The sequence below is a fragment of the Amblyomma maculatum genome, chromosome 10, assembly GCF_055883805.1.
Source record: "Amblyomma maculatum isolate TAMU_Amacu chromosome 10, ASM5588380v1, whole genome shotgun sequence".
NCBI lineage: Eukaryota > Metazoa > Arthropoda > Arachnida > Ixodida > Ixodidae > Amblyomma > Amblyomma maculatum.
The window spans coordinates 71,165,228-71,192,209 of NC_139353.1; the positions used below are offsets into that span (position 1 = coordinate 71,165,228).

At 42.9% G+C, this 26,982-nt stretch overlaps 1 protein-coding gene across 3 annotated transcripts; it reads left to right on the plus strand.

Annotated features, from left to right (window-relative positions):
* Positions 1-3,882: 3,882 nt before the first annotated feature.
* On the plus strand, positions 3,883-26,250 carry LOC146176763 (uncharacterized). 3 transcript variants are annotated; one of them, XM_084582952.1, is made up of 4 exons: positions 3,883-4,197; positions 6,480-6,543; positions 8,822-8,870; positions 26,062-26,250. In XM_084582952.1, the coding sequence occupies exons 1-4, from the start codon at positions 4,030-4,032 to the stop codon at positions 26,093-26,095; spliced, it is 315 nt and encodes a 104-aa protein (XP_084439078.1). In that variant the 5' UTR covers positions 3,883-4,029; the 3' UTR covers positions 26,096-26,250. The 3 variants fall into 3 exon arrangements, with proteins under 3 accessions (XP_084439078.1, XP_084439077.1, XP_084439079.1); XM_084582951.1 differs by lacking the exon at positions 8,822-8,870; XM_084582953.1 differs by lacking the exons at positions 8,822-8,870; positions 26,062-26,250 and adding an exon at positions 7,930-8,212.
* The last annotated feature ends 732 nt before the right edge of the window (positions 26,251-26,982 follow it).

Consider the following 26,982-nt stretch of genomic DNA (forward strand, 5'->3'; position numbering starts at 1 on the left):
GATACACTAATTTGGTTACAGTTGTACCTGTGCTCTCTGAGCCTTTCGTTAAGGCATCTTCCCATTTGCCCCACATATGCACGACCGCATGAGAGCGTGCATATTTTTTTTTTGTGGAGGAGATATCACGTACACCCTTGAGACGATAGCTACTTTGCTGACTTGTCGATTTTTGTGATGTTGGTATGTGTAATGCTATATATGTGTGTTCATCGCAATAAAATTTCAGTTGATAGTTTGCATTCTTGTCTTTCGTGTCGTTCTTTACGTCAGTGTTTCTTAAGAGCAACGATGTTTGAACATTGCCATAACCCATCATGGCAGCATCTCTCATAGACTAAGTCACTTTGGGATGTTAAACCCTATAAGCCAAACTGAGAGTACAAGCAAAGTATTAAATCTTAATCCCGCTCAATAAGGTTTGGCAAATCACATACATATATGCTGTGTCATCAGCTGGAAATTCAATGAGAAGGCATGATGCTGCAATATCATTCAATTTCAATATTGATAGAGCAGTCAGAAGAGACAAAAAGCACTCAGTAATGTGCCTTCACAGCCTGTGTGTACTACCAATGCAAACCAGTTTCTTACAAAGAAAAATAGTACTAGTACCATCAAAATGATGGCCTCTGCTGACAGGCTAGGTGTGCAGTTGGCATGACCAAGAAGACATGCTCCATCAATATGTGTGTAGCTGTAGCAGTCAGTGGATTAGCGAGCATGGCATTAATGAGGTCTTTCACCTATCTCTCAAAGGAATGAAGTGTTGAGCTACAGCTGTTGTAGCATTACCAGCTCCTCCACCACCTTATTTGGCACCCATTTTGCACCAGTTATCATTTTAATGAGCCTGCCACTCCCATTCTCAAAAACAAAAACACTATGTCCCCACAGATATCCAAAGTTTCTAATAGCTGTTACGAGGTGAAGCAATTGATGCAGATTGAATATCATCATTTGCCGGTTATAGAGTCTTCATCCAACAAACTCCTGTAGCAAGTGACCTGCACCACAGAAATGAACAAATAAAGCATGTATTAGCACTGGCAAAACATTCTGTGCAATAAGCAAAACAATTGCAAAGGCAGGAAAGTTGGGTTTGTTCAGCCTGTTGTGATAGGATCTGCTGTATTTGACTGGGTGCCCATTTTATTTTCCTGGGGAATATTATTCATTTTAGCTATATGCTAAAATATGACTATAAAGCATACATTGGCATCTTCATGCACAATCTCACACATGGATTCTGGTTAGTTCAATTGTTCGACAAATATCAAATTTGATACTCTGCATGGCTTAACAAATTTTTTATCCCTATTAAAATGAAGTGATACCTTGTTAACTGAAATCACGCCTTGTAAAATGCACTGCATTATTTAATGTGCAATATCCACAATGGTAGACGTATACCAGTTAACAGCTCCGTGTCATTTCAACCCCCTGGGGTTCTTCAAAGTGCACCGGTGTCATGCAGTACACGGGTGCCTTGCTTTTCATCTCCAATGAAAAGCAGCAGTCATGGCCTGTGTTTGAACTTGCATCCTTGGGCACAGCGATCAAGTGCCCTAACCACTGATCCTTTGCAGAGGGGCAAATCCACCAAGAGTGCAAGCTCAACTGTTACTTAGTATTTGAACAGCTACTATTATTATGTTGTGACATATTATGTTGTGACATCCAGCAATTGCTTTGTCTAAGGAATGTGTAAATGACAATATTTACAGCTCTCATTTAGTTTAATTGAAGCCAGTGATTGCAATCCCTGTACATTTTGAAATATGTCGTATGTATCTTTCTTATTAATCTCTTTTATGTCATGCATAATTGTTAGAAAAGTGTGAACTATTAAAATATTGAACAACATAGCTGAATAAAATTTTTCAACTTACCAGTATGCTGCAGCTGTTCTTCACTCAACTCTTCTAAAAGTAGTATGAATACTGCATCCACAAGCAGCATGAAATACTTTAAATTCGGTTAGGGAAGGATGCCTGAATAGCACAGCACAGTATAAAATAGGAGCCACATCTCGCCACCGGTTGGTAGTGGCATGTACATCTCAGGTCAATAATGTGTCAGAGCATATACTACAATGATAACAGAGTTGTATAAAACAGTGTTGTTTACATATATGTATATGAACTTCAACTTGTATTATTTGCTCCCTTGCCTTGTTTAATTCAGACAGATGTGAAAATATTGCGAGAAAATTTCACATCAAAAGTTGAGAAATAAATTATTGTAAATTTGACAATTTTTGACCATGCCACCCCCCCCCCACCCCCCCCCATCATGTCCTGCATTTCACTAGTAGGAAAACGGTCACCCAGAAGTGCACTCATTTTTTTTTTATTATTATTCAAAGGCTTGCCATGTGGCATAGAATGAGGCTGTCTTCTTAAAGGAAGTCATGCAGTCTATTTTCTTCAAGAAACCGGAGCAAGCTCCGGCTCTTAATATTGTCCATTAGCCACACGTGTAAATGTTCCTCCCTCGTAGCCGACAGTCCAACTTCTTGTAGTTGTCTTATTCTTGACGGCTGCATTCCTGGGCACGTCCATAAAAGTTGGCGAAGACCCACCTCGGCAGTTGGCCTTGTACACTTAGGGCATGTACTCTGCACTGCATCCTCTTCAGAGCCCCGTCGGCATGTCACCGATGGGGTAAGGGCCCTAATCCTTGTAAGGGACACCTCTCTCGTTATGTTATGAGAGAGGGATTAAGTATAGTAACAGGACGTATAGTAACTGCATACTTTGTTTTCCTGAGTTAATGCTGAATGCAATGAGACAAAATCGAAGTAGGAGCATTTAATGTGATGGTCATATACTTGCAGAGGAAACCTATGGTAAAAAATGTGTGCTAATATAATCGGGCATACAGGGCTTGATATGGCTTCAAACTTTCATTTTTGTGCAGCTGTATGAATCAAGTCATATATCAAGTGGCAGTCTGCAAGTCGGACTTGAACATAGCAGCATTGCATGCAAATAAAGCTATATATTAAAGGCATGAAACGCGACAACACTTCGTCTCCGCGCCTCGTTACAGTTTGCGCCATTCTAAGACCATGCTGGGGACCAACCCTTCGATTTTAGCTGGGATGGTATTGGACTGTACATTTAATGCATGGATACTGAACTTAACATATGCTGGGGCACTTAGATTTACTGCAAAATTACGCTGGTAACGACGTTAGATCGACGTACTGTGCCACAAAAATTAAACAGTAGTATGTGGTTATTTATCATTAGATATCAAAAAGGGAGGAAAAGATGTTTGCTATCCCCGGCAGCACCTGGCTGAGGCGGCGAAAATAAAAGGATAGTAAGGAAGCGGTAGAGGAAATCAAAGAAGAGCGACAGAGAGAAAGGACAGGGTAGGCAAAAATAAGAAAATAAAGATATATACACTATATATGGTATAATGTACAGTAGAATCGCGACCGCGCCTTTCGCAGTAATGTGGTGGTCACACAAAAAAAAAATTAATAGCACAAAATTTGCATCACGTGATATAATAATACCGCGGTAGTATGTGTGCTGCTATGAATGCACACGTTAATGAGTAACACGTCCTCCACCAAAGCGCATAGAAAATGGGGTAATGTGAACGCGCGGTTATGTTAACCTCCGTGATTATGAGAGTGTATATTTGTTTCCTTTGGCCATATGACCACGGTGGACATCAGTAATAAAATGATAATTTTCTTTACTTTAAATAGCAGCAAGTGCTTCCTATCTGTTAAAACTACATGACAAATATCTGACCTAACCGGTTTTCCTGTCTGAAGACGATAATTTACTAGCAGACGATATCCCGTCGCAAAACGAACGAAGCCAGAGCCATCCAAAGCTTTAGGCATTCCTGTAGCCAAGAGAGTCTGGGAGGCTGCGTTAATGGCGGTGTTTGTGCGCGGTCATGGTGTGCGATGCTCTTGTTGTACGCAAGTATTCATTGTTTCATATCTGCCAGTCACTGCCTGCAGGCAGTTTGTCGCGTGGCATGGAAGCTCCACAATAGCCTATGCGGTATGCGACGACAGGGGAAGTTTTCGTGAACGTATCGCCTGTGAAAGCATACAAGCCACAGACTACAAAGAATGCTGCGAAAGGCAGGCTTACTGGTGTTGGCATGCCAGGAGATGACCGCAAGAGAAGAAATTTTATCATGGAAATGGTGAAGAATTGGCAGGTAAGTGCTGTAACTATGTTTGCATGAGCGTACCTTTTCCCTATTCCTGTTTCTTATTGCAATGGCAGTAGGGCTAGCAGTAGCAGTAACAGCAGTTGCGCGTCACTAGAGAAACAAAACTTTATTGTCGGAAGCTGAGTTACTGGGTTCCCTAGTGGAAGAGCCAAGTAGCCGTTAGCTGGTGGCTAGCTGTTTACGGCGCCTAGTTGTATGTATCGGGACGCACGTTACGTAGCACTGGGGGGCAAGTGGCCGTCAGCTGGTGGCTTGCGGCGACTTTTTCAGAGCGGTGCGCACGGCTCCCAGTTGTATGTACCTATCGGGGTTTGTGCTAAGGCAGCAGTAGGGGGGGGGGGGGGGGGGGGGAGGTTGGAGTCTCCAACAATTTACAGCCCACGGCATCATCAGATGTGCCACCAGCTTTGCATTTGATGCGGCCATCTTCAGTGAATAGAGGCTTTGTCTGTGTACATTCATATTTCATGGCTTTAATATTTAAATTGCCTGCACACCTCAAAGGGCAGTGAGACATTTCCAGTAATGCTGAGGATGACGCTTAAATCAGTTGCGCAAATTCAAGCAAGGTATGAAACTATTGCAAAGATGCATTCAAAAGACGTATTGCTTCATTGCTTCAAAGAGTACAGCCTGGTTCACTCCTGTGAATGCGTTCCGAAGTTGCGTCCTGCGAGGGAAAATCAAGAGGTTCACATTCCAAAAAAAAAAAAAAAGCACCTAGCACGCAGGTGATAAATTCCCATTTTAGTTTTTGATCAATTCCATTTGGCATGCGTGGGTTCAAGTCATTGAAAAAAAAACAACAGCAGCAGGATTGGCTGAAAATACATTTTATCCGTGTTGCGTCAACAGACGCTTTGGCAAGAAAAAAGGAAATTCGTGTCCCATAGATGTAAATACCTCAGTATTTTTTCCTAGTGACAATGAAGCAAAAAAAAAAAAAAGGAATGGTGCACTTGTAAATTTCGCTGACCTTCCTGTGCTCCACTGTAACCTGGCGCTGACAATCCATGCAGCCGATAGTAATGCAATATTATAAATAATTCAAAGGGATGTAAGCTCTCAATAAGTGTGCTCATGTGCGTTAATCTGACTGAAAACTAAGCCGACAGGCGAGAGCACAGTGAGCTGCTGCCAGGGACGTTACTCGTGATGGTGAGTTTTTGAGAAAAGAACAGCAGTGAAAACATTGCAAACTCTATTATGTATGAACATCGATAGGCTCCGATCGGAACGAGCTTTCACTGCTCAGCTAATGCGCACGATAGTTACTTTTTTCAATCGATGTTTTGTGTGAGTGCCTGCCACCGCCAGCACCGCGTCGCATCGTTGCCGCCGTTGCTTGTAGCCAGCGAATGCCAAATCTTTGGTGAACCTTCAAAGTAGTTTCGAGGGCGTGCTCGAGTGAAATGTGCCGAGCACACCCGCCGCGTCAGGCTCGTGAATGCCAAGAGCTTCCATCCATATTTTTTTCACTCATTCTGAGAGGGAAATATATGAAAAGATATTTTTCCACTGCCTTCGCTGCTCGATTAGCATGGTGCTGCCTAGTTTTCGTTCTCATGGCAGCGCAGAATTCAGCAAGATATCACCTACGAGAAACCAGCTGTTTAGGCAAGAGTTTGCATGTGCATAGAGGGTAGCTATACTTGCCAAAGCCATTTATGTAGAGAGACGCAAAGTTCCCCGAGGCAGAATAGCCAGAGCCTGTAGCAATGAATACTTTTTTGTAATACTTTGGAGTACTTTGACGAAAGCAAGCATGCTGGTTTTGTAGATACTATAGAAAATACAAAAATATGACAGAACATATATTTACTTATGAGCCCTTTTACCTGTGAATTTATTGTTCGTCCAATCATCAAACCCCTACCCAGTGATAACACATCCGCTGCCAAAAACGGCCATTGTGTGCCAGCACCCTCAGTGGCCCAAACTCATTTTTCGGGAGCAACTTAAAGCATTAAACGCTGGATAATACACAAAACAACCACCAGTTATAGTGTCACTATCTACGTAACCAAGAGGCAGAACAATGTGCTTAACAAGCATTTTGAAGCTTTTTTAAGGCTTTCTCTTTGCTGTAAACAATGTTTTTCATTGTAGCTTGCATGCAAGGAGTTGTCAAATGTGGGTCACTTGTAAAAAGTGTTTGGCAGTGATGCAGTGCAGTGCATGACGTAAGCTTGCAAACATCAGCTTCTTGTTAATTACCTATAACGAGGTTGCAAACTCTACTTGTTTCTGTTTGCATGTGTTCACAGAGAATATTGAATTGGAATTGGATACCCACCTTGCACATGGCGGAAGGGCAGGGAGAAGCAAGAGGTAAGTGCACTGAGGATTGAAACCCCTGTGTTTATCTCTGAATATTGCCTTCTGCTTTTGCTGTTATGTAAGAAGTGGTACCTGCAGCAGTCCCAAAGTGAGCTGCTTGGCAGCTGGCTTAGCCATGATGTTGTACAGCTGGAATACCTCTTTTGAAGGGCTTTTGGGGCCCCAGTGTTGAGTTTTACCTGTCTCTAAAGATTAGAAAAACATTGTTACAGGATGGGAAGCTAGTGAAGAAAGAGCATGACCAATGGTGATGGGATGGGATGTTTTTTAATAATGGGAGCAGGCCTGGAGCAAGTGCTTATGCCTGTGCCACAGCTCGCTTCATCTTTATTGTCCTTAGCAATATTTAGTGTCGAAAAGAAATTGAAGATGTTGGTTACTTTCCTAAACTTTACTTGCTGCTCATTAATTAGATGTCTGCACATACTCTAACAGTGAGACGCCTTGTGACAAGGCCAATGTTGGGAGCATGGCCAATCCTTCCCTTAAAGCATACCAATTTTCATGCTTCGGGTTGCTTCTTATTGGTCGTCAAGAATGTGCTTCTAGGTTCTTGTTGCACTACTGGCACCCCGCTGACTAACTGGCATGGTCAGGCGCGTCTCATGCACTTACCCGGGAGCTTTTATGCAATTATGATTATGCTTGCCTTCAGCACTTTTAACCGCATCTTATTAAAAGGCCATATTAGGAAAATAAAACAACAAATGCAGTGCTGTAAACAGCGCATTTCTGAAATGGTAATTTACTGTCTCCTTACATTTTAAGGGCCAGGTGAGAACTGTGGTCTCGATTTAGTACTTGGGATCTATATACAAGCAGAAACCATAAGTTAGTGTAACGTTGAGAACAATAGGAAATTCTCTGAACATTGCACCCACATTCCTTTCCCCGCTCTCCCCTTCCGGTTGGTCTGTTTTGTCTGTTGTATTCTGTTGTATAAGACCCCCGAAAAATATTTCTGGCTAGGCCAGTGGTACCAAGAATACTGTCACCAACTTGCCCAAGCTTCCTTATCTGCTAATTTGATTCAAGTGTCGCAAAAAGCACTTGTGCCTCTATGAGCCACCACACTCCATGCGTATCAATATGAATGGACACTGCCACAGTTCTCATGAATGTAGTTTTGCAATAGAGCTACATATTAAATGACCTACCAACAAGGAAAATGGTTGGTATTTTTATTGCATCAGTTAAGGGGTCGTCACCAAACATACAGCACCTTAGAGAATTCGGCACCAGGTGTTTGCATAAGTGATAACTCATGGACAGATGCAATTGATATCTTGAGCAATTATGAGCAATACCCACACAGCTAGTTTTCTATATTTTGTTTTTATCTACAATATTACCCTGATTCATTGGTATTGTGTATAGGTGCTCCCCAGTGCATGCTCAAGTTTGCAACATCTTGTCTGCCTGTGCAAATATAAAGAAGCAGCGACGTGCAGACTGGAACTTTTTGTAATGAATGCGTTGCATGCGGCAGTGTATTTATGCTAATACACAGTACCGAAGATGTGCATTATCACAATGGTGTGCAAGTGGCCGAGCAAGGGAACAATAGGCACCTGCTCGCACTGGTGAGTCAGCAGAATGCCACTGCTGCAACAGTGCCTTGCAGCATGCCCCTGGCAATCAATAAGCAGCTACTCAGTGACAGAAAACAAGCATGCTTGTTGGTAACGAAGGACATGCATGGTCCTAGAGCCAGTCTCGTCACCTGGTGTGTTACCATGAGTGTGTGCATGATATGCTGCTGTGGAGTGGTCCAGTAAATTTTGTCCTTGATGGCAGACTTCTGTCCATAACACTTAAGAAGCCAGAAGGTAGACATGGACAGTATCTTTGTACATTGTGTAGGCACATGAAGTAAACATTCCACTGCATGATATTTTGTCCACAGTCTGCTACGCATAAGCATAGGGCTTTTCCTTCACTTCCTTTTATTACATGTTTATATAGCTTGTGGTCATGGAAGTAAAAATATCATTACCAAGAGTATTTTCTTTTGCATTGCACGGCCAAATAAACCAACAGAAATAGGAAATGAGAGCTTCACTTCTTAATTCCAGTGTTGTAAATAGCGGCTAGTGACTCTATTTGCTAAAAATGCATTCTTAGTGTGTCATTTGCATGGCTGATTTTTGGGGTGCTCAGCTCTTGATCTGAAGTTTTTCTAACTGCATTCAACTTTCTGGTTGGCTGTTAACTATTTGTATAACAATGTTCAAGTAACTGTGTTCTAGTGCTTCTTTTTGCACCCCAGGTTTTTATGTAACCCCCCCTCACATAATACTCCAGTTGGAGCCTGTGAGGTATGTGAGTAAAAAAAAATACAGTAAACCCTCGTTAACACGAACTCGCTTATCTCGAAAAATCGGTTAAGTTAAAATTTTCCACGTTGCGCTTTCACCTCCCATAGGTACTATGTATTAACTCCCGTTTATCTCGAAGCATTTTTCGGGCATAATGCGGATATGTCGAAATTTTGACCGCAAAGATCGAAGACAGAGGTCATTACCGAAAAGTGATAGGGGCTCCAAGCGAGCGCTTTGTTCTTATATTAAGTGCCGAACGCAGTCACGTTCAAAGAGCGAATACAAAACTCCCGCAGACGCAGCCGTTTTTCACCTTGTAAGCAATCACGTAAGCACCGATCGCACGCGGGGGCTGATGGGTCTTATTGGGCGTGGTTCGGTCAGCTGCCCTCCGCACGTGCATACCGGCAAGAGCAATTTAGTGATTGTGTGGTTCTGTTTGGTCGCGCCATATTCACGAAGCGTTGACTGATTTTTGTTGTGTATGTGGTGTCTGCAACAAAGTTGAATGCACCAGCGGCGACCAATGGCTTATGAGATGCGTTTAGCAGCTAGAGGACGCTTTTGTCGGGCAGAATGCCAACGCGAAGCAGGCAAGCATTACTCAGTTCTTCCTTCAAAAATCAAAGTTTAGTTTTTCCTGAGAGTTCTTTTCCGTTTATTACAAAAGCTCCCTTAGTGCAGTGGAGCGTTGACAGGCGTGACGGGCCGAGGGCCGCCAAAGAATTCCGCTTGGCGCTGTCGCGCTCAGGTTCTGGGTTTGTAGAAAATTTTGCATATCACCCAGAAGCAGCTCGCTAGGCAGCCAATCACAGAAGGCTTTGGGCTGCTCAATTTCCGTCCTAGGTTTTGACCGATTTGAGCAAAGAACCTGCAGACGCTCACTTCGTCTGATCCGTGCATATATGAGCGCATCGAGACAATTTAGTAAAAGCTTGGTAGGGTAGTAAAGGAAAATAAATACGCTAGTGTGGGTAGATATTACTTTTCTAGTCATTGCTTCCATCGCAGTGTAGTAGCGCACCGCTGAGCTGTGACCTTTTTTTTTTTTTTTTTTTTTTTTTTTACACGCGATGCGTTACAAAAACATTCATCACCGTTTTACCATACGTCATGCTGTTTAGTGTTGAAAGCTGGATATAGCATAATTGTACTCCCCCTGACTGGCCCAATTGACCTTCATTTTCCCAGCTAGGGAACTGGAGATTGCGGACGCTTTATTAATGTGTGGAGCTTTCCACGGTAGCTAAGGAGTTCAGCTCGGCTCTGCTCTCCTTGTCTGAGTTTTTCTTCCTGTTTTGACATGTAAATAGTGTATATAAAACTTCTTTGCCAGCTCTACCTGCTGCTCCTCGTCCGATGTCTTGTCCGCCTGGTCACGCTACCCAGAAGCCTTGGCCCCGAACCTGATTGCATGAAGTGGATGGCTGCGGTGTAATGGTCTTCGCCTCCAGTCCTGACTCTGGTACAGTAAGTGCACGGTCCTTCTCTTGGAACATTGCCAGGTTTTACAACTTGTAGATATTTGTAAGCTTCGGCAAGTGAAGGGTGGTTTTAGAGGCAGATTGGTTTCCTTTAACCACATAGTGCAGGGACTTGCCATTGCTGCAGTAGTCATAGACTGAAAAAAGTTGCACAAACCGGAGCTGGTTTTAATCTTTGGGGAATTGGGCATTGACTGTAGGCCCATACGCAGAAAATCGGAACTTATTAGGGCAATTGAAGACATCGGTGCGGACGCGGAGGAGATAACAGAATGTTGGGAGCTTATTCAAGAAGAGTTAAAGAAGGCTGAGGAACAGGAGAAGCTCAAAAAGAATCTTGAAGACGAATAGAATGAAAGGGGGATCGAGAAAAAAACAGCTTGATCTGCAGTTAGCACAGGCAGAACACACTGGGAGACACACCAAGCTCCGTTGTGAGTCAGGAAGCATCAAGTGTTAAAATAAAAAAACCTCTTGCTACCGTACAAACTAGGAGAAGACATAGGGCTTTTTCTCGTAAAGTTTGAGTGGGCGTGTGAAAATGTTGAGTTATCATCCGAGTTTTGGCCCCAGAAACTGCTGACCATCCTCCCATGTGAGGCAGCCCAAGTGCTTGCTCGGCTGACAAAAGACAGAGCGGCCGTTTATGCTAAAACAAAGGCAGCGCTTCTCAAAAAGTTCCGCCTATCCCTCAGATGCGTTTTGCCGCCGTTTCAGGGAAACCAGGTAACATGGAATCAGTCGTTTCCGTATTTCGCTTACAATCTGAAGGCAGACCTGACAGAATGGTAAAAGAGGAGAACAGGCTTTCGGAACTCATGACAAAGTATTAGAAGTGGTCTGCCTGGAACAATTCTATAACTGTCTAGGAGCAGAAACGTGTGTGTGGGTGCAAGACAGGCCGGGAAAAAAAAGCTTAGAATGTGCAGCAGAGCTGTCCGAAGAATGTCATGCTAGGTGGGAAACAGAGTGATCGCGTTCTCAAGGAAACCCTAAAGCAAACTAAAAGTTTCTGCGAACCCAGACAGGAAACCTAGCAAGCGGCACCTTGGAGCGAGACGAAAGCCACCGGGCAGAGTCGAGTAACTACCCTAAAGTGACAGCCGACAAAGGGAAGGAAGCCGAGAGAAAAATCAGTCTGTGTCCTATGCAACGAGCCCGTTCACTTTGCCAACACATGCAGGAAGTTGAAGGTTTTGTTCTCTTTGGCAGATATGAAAAAAACATGCGCCTGCTAGAGCCATGCCTAAAAGATGCAGGTTAATGGGAAGCGTTGCCGGGTTCTGAGAAATTCCGCGGCCATCATGGACGTAATCCACCCCACATACTTGAAGGCAGCTGGCTTAACGGGGGATTGTGCATGTATTAAACAGGTTCCCGTAGAGAATAGCACATGTGTGCCGGTCGCACATGTCAGAATAGGCCCATTTGGCATGCTGGAAATCAAGGCAGCGGTATCAAGGAACCTGCGAGAGAAGTTTCCATACCTCTTTTCGAACAGGTCAGAGCAGATGCTGCAGGAGGAAGGTCGTAGCTTCGGTGACCGAGCCGTCTAAGCGCTCACTTGATTGAAAGCCCGCAAAATTGCAGCTGAACTAAGCCGAAAGAAGAATGAGCTTTCTCTCGCGATGGGCCAGGCAGTGGTGGCTCAGGTCAGTGACAGAGAGGACTTAGAAGGCAGGGAATCGGGCACCGTGTCCCCGAATGAATCAAGGGAGATAGCGTCTATTGTAGTGCAGCCACGTGTGGAACCTTTGTTAGCTCTGGCAAAAGTCGATAGACGATAGCAGCCGAGCCGTAAAAGACATGGTAAATGAAGATAAATACAAAAAACATTTGTGGCGAACATCCTTCCTCCCAAGCGTGGCACAGATTCACAAAGGCCAACCTAGAACGCCCCAAGCTAGGGTGGCTGCGGGAAAAAAAAAAAAAAAGCTGCGGGGAATTGAGCGGCCGAGAAGGATAGAATGAGTATGGGCGAAGAATAGGAATTAATGAACATACTGTAGGCATGAAGTGCACGTCATAGCCATCGTACAAAAATTTGAAACCGAAGCAGCAGTCTACATATTCTAATTCTATAGGAAATCATTTGGGAGTAGAAAAGCGCAACTTAATAAGATGTGCATGGTTCTTAAATGAACAATATGTATACAAATGGACATTTGAATAGTCACAGTAATGGTGTGTTGTGCTAGAATTCTTTACAGCCGTGAGACCGCAATAAATATTACTCATATTGCGCTTAGCTTTAAGCTCAGGCATTGACAACTCTATCCAAAGAACCGACTGGTAGTGACAGGTTGTTTACAGCTGTTGATGAAAACATAGGCCATCATGATATTATTGCAAGCATATTTGCTCCTTTTTGTACTTGTTTGTTAAAACAGATGCTTGGGCAAGTTGGTAACTCATTTTGACCGGAACAGCGCGCACTAAGACACAGACAAGAAGAGAGACACGACACACACGAGCGCTGACTTTCAACTGGTGTTTATTGTTTGGAACGAGGCATATATACACAGGTCCAACAACACAAGGAAAACAACCATCCTTCGTAGATTCACAGTCAATTCATGCATGTCACACTGAACAAGGTCGATAACAACATTATCATTTTCCCTTCACTAAAAATGCCAACTCTTTTGAACTGATTGATAAAGAGGGGCTACTGACGCATGCGTCTTTAGACCAGGCGATGTGCGCTGCTTCGATTATTTCGCGTGTTAATTGGTCACTGTGTTTACTTAAAATTTGTGTGCTAGTGAAGTCAGGGTGGCAAGTTTTGTTTTCACAGTCTCTACAATGAATCCCGAGATGCCCTTTTACTGTGTTATGCACGTTATTATTGTGCTCCTTCAGGCGTTCATTGAGGCATCTCCCCGTCTGACCCACATACATCTTGCCGCATGACAAGGGAATGGCATACACTACACCTTCTTCACATGACACGAATCGATTTTCATGCTTGATGTCGCAATCTCTGGGAACGAAATCAGTGTTAACCATTTTGCACATCTTCCCAAGCTTATCTGGAGCCGAAAATATAACCTTAACTCGTGCTCTATTCGCTATCTTTTTTAGTCTGTGGGAGAAATGATGAATGTAAGGTACAACAGTAATTATTTCTTTTTCCTTCCGCGTCTCTGAACCTGCCTGCTTCCCTTTTTCATTTTTGCTCAAGCTACTGAGAATAGATTCGGACACTGATACTAGTAGCTGCTTGGGATAACCAGCCTTAACGAGCCGATTGGTTTGGAGAAGGAAACTATCTTGCATGGAGTGCATGCAGGATTTGTTAAGCGCGTTGGGATAGCATGACTTCACCACAGCACGTTTCACCAGCTTAGAATGCACCATCACATGTGTTGGTCTTATCAGCCACGAAGCAGGAAGCCATTGCTCTCTTTTACGTCATCTCATTCTAAGCTGGTGAAACGTGCTGTGGTGAAGTCATGCTATCACAACGCGCTTAACAAATCCTGCATGCACTCCATGCAAGATAGTTTCCTTCTCCAAACCAATCGGCTCGTTAAGGCTGGTTATCCCAAGCAGCTACTAGTATCAGTGTCCGAATCTATTCTCAGTAGCTTGAGCAAAAATGAAAAAGGGAAGCAGGCAGGTTCAGAGACGCGGAAGGAAAAAGAAATAATTACTGTTGTACCTTACATTCATCATTTCTCCCACAGACTAAAAAAGATAGCGAATAGAGCACGAGTTAAGGTTATATTTTCGGCTCCAGATAAGCTTGGGAAGATGTGCAAAATGGTTAACACTGATTTCGTTCCCAGAGATTGCGACATCAAGCATGAAAATCGATTCGTGTCATGTGAAGAAGGTGTAGTGTATGCCATTCCCTTGTCATGCGGCAAGATGTATGTGGGTCAGACGGGGAGATGCCTCAATGAACGCCTGAAGGAGCACAATAATAACGTGCATAACACAGTAAAAGGGCATCTCGGGATTCATTGTAGAGACTGTGAAAACAAAACTTGCCACCCTGACTTCACTAGCACACAAATTTTAAGTAAACACAGTGACCAATTAACACGCGAAATAATCGAAGCAGCGCACATCGCCTGGTCTAAAGACGCATGCGTCAGTAGCCCCTCTTTATCAATCAGTTCAAAAGAGTTGGCATTTTTAGTGAAGGGAAAATGATAATGTTGTTATCGACCTTGTTCAGTGTGACATGCATGAATTGACTGTGAATCTATGAAGGATGGTTGTTTTCCTTGTGTTGTTGGACCTGTGTATATATGCCTCGTTCCAAACAATAAACACCAGTTGAAAGTCAGCGCTCGTGTGTGTCGTGTCTCTCTTCTTGTCTGTGTCTTAGTGCGCGCTGTTCCGGTCAAAATGTGTACTTGTTTATTACAAGCAAAACTTAATTTTGGTCCCTATTCCTAGGGACGCTGCACCTCTTACAACACCCACTGCGCTTTCATTTAAGGCACAAACGCGCCACTGCTGCTCGGTACCTTGGATGAGGTTTTCAATGGGGTTACCTCTGATATCTAGCAATTGCTGTAATATTTATACCAACTACTGCAGTGAAAAAAAAAGGTAGCACTGCATCACTGTAACTGCTGCATGCACCTTTAAACATGCCTTAATTTTATTTCCTATTCTTATAGACACATGACCTCTTGCTATTGCTTTGTTCAGTAAGCGATCATCTTTCATTGCTTCAATTTCTATCTCTCTAACCCTTTCTTGTTGCTCCGGGTGTGATCATTTGATTTCATTCTTCAAATCATACTGGTTTATCACATGTGAAGGATTTACCCTATACATAGATGCTTTTTTTTTTAGATGCGCATCGGGACTGTTTTCTACATAGAAATGAATCGATTGAGTTGTATGACTGGCGCGAAAACCGACAGTTTGGCACCCCCAAAAGATCTGTGTCCTGTGGTTGGAAGGGGAATAAAGAGGAGGATAATCAGCGGAAAAGCCTGCCTAACAAAAGGTAGCACTGCATCACTGTAACTGCTGCATGCACCTTTAAATGTGCCTTATATTTGTTGCCTATTCTTATAGACGGTGGACCTCTTGCTATTGTTGCAGTAGGCAACCGCCTTTCATTGCTTTAATTCCTATCTCTCCACTACTTTCTTGTTGTTTTGGGTGTGTTCATTCAATTTTATTTTCAAATCATATTTTATCACGGGTGAATGATTTCGCCTACACATGCATGCTTTCATTTTTTTTAGGTGCGCATCGAGAGTGTTGTCTACGTAGAAGTGGATCGATTGAGTTGTATCACTGATGCGGAAACCAACAGTCCGCTACCCCCAGAAGATTTGTATCCTGTGGTTAGAAGGGGAATAAAGAAGAGGATAATCAGTGGAAAAGCCTGCTTAAAAACTTACAAAGATGGTGCAAAAGCGAAATGCTGATCAGGGTGAGGGTCTGATTACTTCTGTTATCCCACTTCACTAGCTAGGTGATGTGACTGTATGTGAAGTACCTTAGTGTATTTTGTGGTATGCTCGCTGAAAATTGTGTATACACTAAATTTTTCCTCGTTCGATTATTTTGAGTGATGCACGAATTGGAATAAAACGAAGTCATCCACACATCTAATGCCCATAGACATTAGATGCGTGAATGAGCTCATTTATTGTGTTCCGATGTAAACATGCCATAGTTTGTCTAATATATTAACATGCTAAAGTCGACTTTTTTACTGTTAAATGGAGTAATACATATGCTCTATATCATAGCATTATTTGCCTATAGTTTGTAACTGCTCTTTCTTAAATTGTATTCTACAGAGTATGCATGTGTCATCTCGTACGTCTATTTAACTAGCGAAAAATTTGTCCCTTTTGTGATGTTGTTTCAGCTACAAATAACTAATGAGTTGTGACAATATAGGTGGCTTTAGGTATAACGCGTAGCGCAGAAATCTTTAATATATGCTATATTTTTATTCACCGCATTGCCTAAACGAGCCTGTTTAAAGAGACGAAATGAAAACAAATATGCATGTCTTCGGACAGGAACAGTAATTGTGGTGCCATCACCATTTTATTTTAAATAAATTTTCCAATGTCGTGGGCTAATGTCTCGACACAAAGGAAAGGCCCTTAGGTTTGCAAGATGCGGCGTAGTTTTCCCGAAAAAAAAAAAAAAAGAAACACGCCTATCACTTAAGAAAACACAGTTTTTTGTCATCTCAAAAAGTTGCACGTTTGGAGGCCTGCTGCTTGCGCACTGATTTTTGTCTTCCATTGTTTTTTACTCACCAAATCAACGTAACTTTTATTTGTATAAGAAGTATTAAGAGCTTGTTTCATTAATTCAATTGATTTAGTAAAAAATCGTAAACTTTGCTTCAGGAGCAACGCGCTACAAAAATGTTAATTTTCAACCTTACATACCTGCGTAATGCGTTATGTTATTTGCACTAAAACAGTCTGTGTTTATTACGCAGGTTATACTGTTAATTTAAGGCAGAATCTGGAGCTCTATGCTGGTATGTGTGTTCTCCGTAACACCACCAAAATTATTATGATGAAAAGCGATTTGCTTATGATTATAATTATAAAAAATTACAATTACACAGTCTTGAAGCCATAGGTAGCGTAAGAGGGTTCTAGCACAGCTTTCGTCCTCGCTCTTGATCACGTTCTACGTGACGCTGGCAGTAACAAAGGACAGGACTTTTTGACGGGTTAGTTGGTACATGATCTTGATTCTTATAGCGCTTTCTTCCTGTGGTGTTTCGTCAGCGCTATAAGAATTAACAAAGGACGTTCCACGTCCGCCGCTATGGTTGAGGGTGGCGCTGGTGAACAGTCTCAAGGTTCGTATACAGAAAACATAAATACCCAAGAAAGTAGCAGGGGGGACAGCGGCCGATGTAGCTCAGTTGGAAGAGCACCGGACGCGATATTCGGAGGTCGTGGGTTCGGTTCCCACCATCGGCCCATTGTTTTTGCTTCTACTTTGTATTTAATAACCTTTCCCCTAATCAGATTACATTAATAATTTCTATGATTATCTAAGTAAACATTAAAAAAAAAGAGGTAAAAGTGCCATCCTCAACGCTTTCCTCGGCCTCGCCGACTGTTGGCTTCTTTCCTTTATAAATTACGTTGATTTGGTGAGTAAAAAACAATGGATGACAAAAATTAGTGCGCAAGCAGCAGGCCTCCAAACGTGCAACTTTTTGAGATGACAAAAAACTGTGCTTTCTTAAGTGATAGGCGTGTTTTTTTTTTTGTTCGCTATTTAAATAGACGTACGAGATGACACATGCATACTCTGTAGAATACAATTTAAGAAAGAGCAGTTACAAACTATAAGCAAATAATGCTATGATATAGAGCATATGTATTACTCCATTTAACAGTAAAAAAGTCGACTTTAGCATGTTAATATATTAGACAAACTATGGCATGTTTACATCGGAAAACAAAAAATGAGCTCATTCACGCATCTAATGTCTATGGGCATTAGATGTGTGGATGACTTCGTTTTATTCCAATTCGTGCATCACTCAAAATAATCGAACGAGGAAAAATTTAGTGTATACACAATTTTCAGCGAGCATACCACAAAATACACTAAGGTACTTCACATACAGTCACATCACCTAGCTAGTGAAGTGGGATAACAGAAGTAATCAGACCCTCACCCTGATCAGCATTTCGCTTTTGCACCATCTTTGTAAGTTTTTAAGCAGGCTTTTCCACTGATTATCCTCTTCTTTATTCCCCTTCTAACCACAGGATACAAATCTTCTGGGGGTAGCGAACTGTTGGTTTCCGCATCAGTGATACAACTCAATCGATCCACTTCTACGTAGACAACACTCTCGATGCGCACCTAAAAAAAATGAAAGCATGCATGTGTAGGCGAAATCATTCACCCGTGATAAAATATGATTTGAACAATAAAATTGAATGAACACACCCAAAACAACAAGAAAGTAGTGGAGAGATAGGAATTAAAGCAATGAAAGGCGGTTGCCTACTGCAACAATAGCAAGAGGTCCACCGTCTATAAGAATAGGCAACAAATATAAGGCACATTTAAAGGTGCATGCAGCAGTTAGTGATGCAGTGCTACCTTTTGTTAGGCAGGCTTTTCCGCTGATTATCCCCCTCTTTATTCCCCTTCCAACCACAGGACACAGATCTTTTGGGGGTGCCGAACTGTATGTTTTCGCGCCAGTCATACAACTCAATAGATTCATTTCTATGTAGAAAACACATCCGATGCGCATCTAAAAAAAAAAAGCATCTATGTATAGGCTAAATCCTTCACATGTGCTAAACCAATATGATTTGAAGAATGAAATCAAATGATCACACCAGGAGCAACAAGAAAGTGGTAGAGAGATAGAAATTGAAGCAATGAAAGACGATTGCTTACTGAACAAAGCAATAGCAAGAGGTCATGTGTCTATAAGAATAGGAAATAAAATTAAGGCACGTTTAAAGGTCCATGCAGCAGTTACAGTGATGCAGTGTTGCCTTTTTTTTTTCACTGCAGTAGTTGGTATAAATATTACAGCAATTGCTAGGTATCAGAGGTAACCCCTTTGAAAACCTCATCCAAGGTACCGAGCAGCAGTGGCGCGTTTGTGCCTTAGATGAAAGCGATTGAACAGTGGGTGTTGTAAGAGGTGCAGCGTCCCTACGAATAGGGACCAAATTTAAGTTTTGCTTGTAATAAACAAGTACAAAAAGGAGCAAATATGCTTGCAATAATATCATGATGGCCTATGTTTTCATCAACAGCTGTAAACAACCTGTCACTGCCAGTCGGTTCTTTGGATAGAGTTGTCAATGCCAGAGCTTAAAGCAAAGAGCAATATGAGTAATATTTATTGCGGTCTCACGGCTGTAAAGAATTGTAGCACAACACTCCATTACTGTGACTATTCAACCGTCCATTTGTATACATATTGTTCATTTAAGAACCATGCACATCTTATTAAGTTGCTCTTTTCTACTCCCAAATGATTTCCTATAGAATTAGAATACGTAGATTGCTGCTTCGGTTTCAAAATTTTTGTATGATGGTTATGACGTGCACTTCATGCCTACAGTATGTTCATTAATTCCTATTCTTCTCCCATACTCATTCTATCCTTCTCGGCCGCTCAATCCCCCGCAGCATTCTTATTTTTTTTTTCCCGCAGCCACCCTAGCTTGGTGCGTTCTAGGTTGGCCTTCGTGAAGCTGTGCCACACTTGGGAGGAAGGGTGTTCACCACAAATGTTTTTTGTATTTATCTTCATTTTTACCATGTCTTTTACAGCTCGGCTGCTATCGTCTATCGACTTTTGCCAGAGCTAACAAAGGTTCCACACGTGGCTGCACTACAATAGACGCTATCTCCCTTGATTCATTCGGGGACATGGTGCCCGATTCCCTGCCTTCTAAGTCCTGTCACTGACCTGAGCCACTTCGCCAGAACCTGACGCTACCTTGGTTTGCTACTGCCTGGCCCATCGCGAGAGAAAGCTCATTCTTCTTTCGGCTTAGTTCAGCTGCAATTTCGCGGGCTTTCAATCAAGTGAGCGCTTGGACGGCTCGGTCACCGAAGCTACGACCTTCCTCCTGCAGCATCTGTTCTGACCTGTTTGAAAAGAGGTACAGAAACTGCTCTCGCAGGTTCCGTGATACCACTGCCTCTATTTCCAGAATGCCAAATGGGCCTTATCTGAGACGTGCGACCGGCACACATGCGCTACTCTTTACCGGAACCTGTTTAATACATGCACAATCCCCCGTTAAGTCAGCTGCCTTCACGTATGTGGGGTGGATTACGTCCATGATGGCCGCGGAATCTCTCAGAACCCGACAATGCTTCCCATTAACCTGCATCTTTTAGGTATGGCTCTAGCAGGCGCATGTTTTTTTCATCTGAGAACAAAAGAGAACACATGCAGGAGCATGTGTTGGCAAAGTGAAAGGGCTCGTTGCATAGGACACAGACTGATTTTTCTCTCGGCTTCCTTCCCTTTGTCGGCTGTCACTTTAGGGTAGTTACTCGACTCTGCCCTGTGGCTTTCGTCTCGTTCCAAGGTGCCGCTTGCTAGGTTTCCTGTCTGGGTTCGCAGAAACTTTTAGTTTGCTTTAGGGTTTCCTCGAGAACGCGATCACTCTGTTTCCCACCTAGCATGACATTCTTCGGCCAGCTCTGCTGCACATTCTAAGCTTTTTCCCGGCCTGTCTTGCACCCACACACACGTTTCTGCTCCTAGACAGCTATAGAATTGTTCCAGGCAGACCACTTCTAATACTTTGTCATGAGTTCCGAAAGCCTGTTCTCCTCTTTTACCATTCTGTCAGGTGTGCCTTCAGATTGTAAGCGAAATACGGAAACGACTGATTCCATGTTACCTGGTTTCCCTGAAACGGCGGCAAAACGCATCTGAGGGATAGGCGGAACTTTTTGAGAAGCGCTGCCTTTGTTTTAGCATAAACGGCCGCTCTGTCTTTTGTCAGCCGAGCAAGCACTTGGGCTGCCTCACATGGGAGGATGGTCAGCAGTTTCTGGGGCCAAAACTCGGATGATAACTCAACATTTTCACACGCCCACTCAAACTTTACGAGAAAAAGCCCTGTCTTCTCCTAGCAAGAGGTTTTTTTATTTTAACACTTGATGCTTGCTGACTCACAACGGAGCTTGGTGTGTCTCCCAGTGTGTTCTGCCTGTGCTAACTGTAGATCAAGCTGTTGTTTTCTCGATCCCTCTTTCATTTTATTCGTCTTCAAGATTCTTTTTGAGCTTCTCCTGTTCCTCAGCCTTCTTTAACTCTTCTTGAATAAGCTCCCAACATTCTGTTATCTCCTCCGCGTCCGCACCGATGTCTTCAATTGCCCTAATAAGTTCCGATTTTCTGCGTATGGGCCTACAGTCAATGCCCAATTCCCCAAAGATTAAAACCAGCTCCGGTTTGTGCAACTTTTTTCAGTCTATGACTACTGCAGCAATGGCAAGTCCCTGCACTATGTGGTTAAAGGAAACCAATCTGCCTCTAAAACCACCCTTCACTTGCCGAAGCTTACAAATATCTACAAGTTGTAAAACCTGGCAATGTTCCAAGAGAAGGACCGTGCACTTACTGTACCAGAGTCAGGACTGGAGGCGGAGACCATTACACCGCAGCCATCCACTTGATGCGATCAGGTTCGGGGCCAAGGCTTCTGGGTAGCGTGACTAGGCGGACAAGACATCGGACGAGGAGCAGCAGGTAGAGCTGGCAAAGAAGTTTTATATACACTATTTACATGTCAAAACAGGAAGAAAAACTCAGACAAGGAGAGCAGAGCCGAGCTGAACTCCTTAGCTACCGTAGAAAGCTCCACACATTAATAAAGCGTCCGCAATCTCCAGTTCCCTAGCTGGGAAAATGAAGGTCAATTGGGCCAGTCAGGGGGAGTACAATTATGCTATATCCAGCTTTCAACACTAAACAGCATGACGTATGGTAAAACGGTGATGAATGTTTTTGTAACGCATCACGTGTAAAAAAAAAAAAAAGGTCACAGCTCAGCGGTGCGCTACTACATTGCGATGGAAGCAATGACTTCCTCTTGCTCCTTTAGAACATTAATATCTACCCACACTAGCATATTTATTTTTCTTTACTACCCTACCAAGCTTTGCGCTCATATATGCACGGATCAGAAGAAGTGAGCGTCTGCAGGTTCTTCGCTCAAATCGGACTAGGAAAACCAACTTCGCTCACGAAAAAAAAAAAAAAACTAGGACGGCAAGCTGCTTCTGGGTGATATGCAAAATTTTCTACAAACCCAGAACCTGAGCGCGACAGCGCCGAGCGGAATGCTTTGGCGGCCCTCGGCCCGTTACGCCCGTTAACGCTCCACTGCACTAAGGGAGCTTTTGTAATAAACGTGAAAGAACTCTCAGGAAACACTAAACTTTGATTTTTGAAGGAAGAACTGGGTAATGCTTGCCCGCTTCGCGTTGGCATTCTGCCCGACAAAAGCGTCCTCTAGCTGCTAAACGCATCGCATAAGCCGTTGGTCACTGCTTCTGCATTCAACTTTGTTGCGGACACCACATACACAACAAAAATCAGTCAACGCTTCGTGAATATGGCGAGACAAAACAGAACCACACAATCACTAAATTGCTCTTGCCCCGGTATGCACATGTGGAGGGCAGCTGACCGAACCACGCCCAATAAGACCCATCAGCCCCCGTGTGCGATCGGTGCTTACGTGACTGCTCACAGAAATTAATGGAATCTGATTAGGGGAAACATCATTAAACACAAAGTAGAAGAAAAAAACGTGGCGATGGTGGGAACCGAACCCACGACCTCGGAATATCGCGATTATCCAAGTAAACATTAAAAAAAATACAAAAGTGCCTTCCCCAACGCTTTCCTCGGCCTCGCCGACTGGTGGCTTCTTTTCTTCATGTATTATAACGAGCACCCTGATTTCCCCTTAATTGATCTGCTTGTAGCGTACGGGGGTCTCGGTTCTGGCAGTCTTGAAGCCATAGGTAGCATAAGAGGGTTCTAGCACAGCTTTCGCCCTCGCTCTTGATTGATCACGTTCTACGTGATGCTGGCGGTAACAAAGGACGTTCCACGTCCGCCGCTATAGTTGAGGGTGGCACTGGTGAACACTCTCAAGGTTCGTATACAGACAACATAAATACCCAAGAAAGTAGCGGGGGGACAGCGGCCGATGTAGCTCAGTTGTAAGAGCACCGGACGCGATATACGGAGGTCGTGGGTTCGGTTCCCACCATCAGCACGTTTTTTCTTCTACTTTGTGTTTAATTATCTTTCCCCTAATCAGATTACATTAATAATTTCTGTGATTATCCAAGTAAACGTTAAAAAAAAGACATAAAAGTACCATCCCCAACGCTTTCCTCGGCCTCGCCGACTGTTGGCTTCTTTCATGTATTATAACGAGCACCCTCATTTCCCCTTCAAATTTATAGTATTGTTAGTTATGGCCAAAGCTGAGGAATGGAATACAATATTAATAAACTTGATTGAATACTACTGCACCTAGCAATAAAAAAGTGCAGAACAGAGAAAAAGTTCAGTTCACTTGCGTTCTGTCATGAAATTGACAGAAATAGCGAATTCCATTTTAAGCTATATTAAGTCTTTGCCGACAAGCAGAAAAAGGGTTTATAAGCTCTGACAAGGCTTTAAATTTTACTTAAGGTAAAATGTAACTAAATTCAGCAAATACTAAATTGAAGATTTGATGCCTACTCCATAAGGTAGAGCCATATAACATATCTATAGAATAAAAACAGGCATTTTTATGTTTCTAATATTTCATTTTGCAGAATTGAATATATTTACTGACTCGTATTAACAAAGTACTTCGCATTGTTTCCAGAGATTTTGATACAAATCGATGTTGCGGCAGTTTCTTCAATTCTAATCAGTTTTCCTTATTTTACCATTTTTTAAAATTTGGCCCGATTTCAATATAATATGCAGAAGAAAAACATCTAGAGCTTGAAATTTTTTTTAGAAATAAAGAATGGAACCTAGATAATCTAGAGATAGTTCCAGTGCCACAATATTATTGGATCTTGCAAGAATGCAGGCTGAGTTTGGCCGTTATCAGGACAAGCACTCGGTTTAATATTCAACGTTATATTTTTAAACAATATAACGCAACACATTTTAGTCTGTAATATTTATGAGGCACTGAAGATTCTTGACCGGGATTTGAATGAAAATCGAAGATGATCCTTTTTTTATTTGCTGCAAATTTACCCTTTACTGCTGTTTTCGAATTTTGGGCAATTTTGATGAGTTGTGGAGAACACACCTAGCGGTCTGGAGCTACAAAAATTGCTTGGAATTAAGAACATGCATTAGGAAGTGAAAACATATTTAGTGCAACCAACCTAAGCATCATATTCCAGCATATAAGATTAAAAATGTATATTTCTGCAGCCCATTGCTCTTGAAGCAAAGTTGGCGATTTTTTAATAACTCAACTACATAAACATAACGGTTTCTAATAGTGTTTGTAAATGTAAAACTGCATATATTTAGTGAGTAAAACATAGATGACAAAATAGTGGTATCCAAACTTGCAACGTTTTGAAATGGCAAAAACAGCGTTTAATTTCTACCTCTAAATATATACCGTACAATTTTTTTTGTTTTCAAGGAAACTACGCCTTATCTTGCAAAGCTAAGGTTAATTCCTTTGTTTGTAGATATTTGCCCACTCCATACAAAAATTTAATTGGAAACTAAAGATGGTCATGGGACCTCGATTATAATTCTTATCTAAGGCTGTGGGAAAGCCACTATCAAGGGCTTATTTTTAAAATTACATATTTCGAACGGTTGTGCCATCTAAGAAAATTTGAAAGCTAGGCGCACCTTCAGTGTCTCCAGCCCTCACTTTCTGTTACAGCTGCACTTGCGAAGCTGAATTAATACGTTGAGTACTTTATTTTAGCCACATATATTGCGCTGTTACGTATCAATTTTAAAGAAAGGCCGCAGTGACGCGATTCTCGTAGTATTTGTAAGTGAAATCTAAAGCTTACAAATCTACCCATTAATATGCTCTCATGCAGGTTTTATGCAAGGTACATTACACCTGCTGTGCCCGATAGCTTGAGACAAGGGTTAGAAATAAACCATTGGTGGCGCATTGCTGGCACCCACTTCGCACAGCGCAGTAAATTTTTATTTTGTACATAAGAAAGTGAGGTTATTCGCTCCAAGTACTAAATATTCACTTTAGACAATAAACAGGACTTACAGAGTCGGTGAGCACATTCGGAAACCCCTGTTTCAATATTTGCGGTTAGAAACCTCATGTGTACCTTTTTTCCGTCTGCAGAAAAATTCAGGGTTATGTAGATACCGAAACCGTTACCAGCCCATTCGCGCACCTCAATTGCGCTGCTCTCAACATGATTTTGAGCGGACGAAACAACCTGCCGCTATGATGGCTGGCCCCATGCATGAGTAAGGGTGATATGCGGGTAATGGTTGCTTCATGTCGGCCCTTTGGTGCACATGAAGGCGCGAGTTACAGTGAGCGTGTTGAACTTTGCAATGCGGATAATGACTACAAAGCGGTAAGGATATAAATGAGTGGAACATTATTTTTAAGCTGTAAAATACAAATACGGTCTTGTTGAATGGTTGTGCTAGCACGCACGAAGAAACCATAGGCAACTTATAGGTCTACCGCTACACAGGGCTGTCGAGCCAAGCCAAGGCCGCAATTGTATTGTCCGGCAATCTGATTTTGTATTTTCGTGGTCTCCTATTGTACTGGGGAACAAAATGCAGACGTGAGGGTTCTTTATCACAAATAATGAAACGTGGTTTGTGCTGGTACTCTTCACAGTAGCAGCACCATTTAATGTGTAAGTCATTAATCAGTAATTTAGGTAAATAATGTCAATTAAGGATTCCAAACAAAACCTTTTCTGTGGCGCTCAAGGTAGCTTCCAGCGATATATATGTATCTGATTTCCTTCCCCTGCCTCGGAAATGTCTTTTTTCCCCCTTGGATCAAATTTGCTTACACAAGCAGTATATGTGTAAAAATATATCCGATGACTACATCACCACTGATCCCACTGAAGGTCCTTATAATTGCTTGAGTGGCAGCCTTTTATCTCTCTAACAGGCTAGAAAATTCACATGAATACGGAATGAAGGCTGATATTTTCTTTCGTATATTTTCTAGGATGCCTGAGGAGAGGCAGCATGTACCTGAGTGACGTCCTCTCCAGGAAGACCGCGGCAGCAATCAAGCGATGGCTCGTAACAGTGAAGTAATGGGACGGCAGGCACAACGAGCAGGGAACCGTGACATCTTCAACTCAGCCTAGAAGCTGAATGCCAGAATAAATTGCTGTGAAGCCTCACAAACTTAGTAAGCTGTAAGTGCCATTTTTTATTAGGAGGGCTTTGAGCCTTTGGAATATTTAAGAAAGAACAATAAAAAGTGCTGTTTAAACCTACATTTGTCGATGTGCAGGCTTTTTTAAGCTACATGTACGTATGGGTTGCTTTTCACCTGCCCGGAGAACAGCATTGCTGATGCCACAAAGAGCCCGCTTGGAGAAGATGCGCATCTCAAAATGCTGCCGCAGCACTAATTTTCAGCAACAATAGCACTGCAGACGTTTTAATGGGTAAACAATAGGCCATGGATGAGTAGATCACTAATTACACATGGATAGGCCACCGGGCAGTGTGTACTGCCGAAGTAGTTGGGCCATGTGTGGGTAAGCCATTGCCCATGCCTGACCCTAGTGCGGCACTAGGCTGGCCAAGTCGGCAATACTCGTTGGCCCGAGGTCTACTGCCGATGGTAGATAAACCACCGGCCAGCGAGTACCACCGATGTGGTTGGGCCATGTGTGGGTAAGCCATGGCCCATGCTTGACCCAAGCGCGGCAGTAGGCTGGCCAAGTCGGCAAGCCATGGCCCATGCAGGACCCTAGCGCGGCGGTAGGCTGGCCAAGTCGGCCATACTCGTCGGCCCGAGGTCGATTGCCGATGATCGGCCATTCTTAGGCCAATGTCAATCCCCGACCTCGGGCTGAGGTTGGTCGCCTAGGTTGGCCCGGTGAGTTTCAGTCGGCCATTTTGGCAAGGGCCG

Bases quoted from the DNA above. Each gene is read 5' to 3' on its own strand.
- LOC146176763 (XM_084582951.1), top strand. From the start codon at position 4,030: ATGCGGTATGCGACGACAGGGGAAGTTTTCGTGAACGTATCGCCTGTG. The intron at 4,198-6,479 runs GTAAGTGCTGTA...ATGTGTTCACAG, and splicing joins AAATGGTGAAGAATTGGCAG to AGAATATTGAATTGGAATTG. The intron at 6,544-26,061 runs GTAAGTGCACTG...TATATTTTCTAG, and splicing joins AGGGCAGGGAGAAGCAAGAG to GATGCCTGAGGAGAGGCAGC.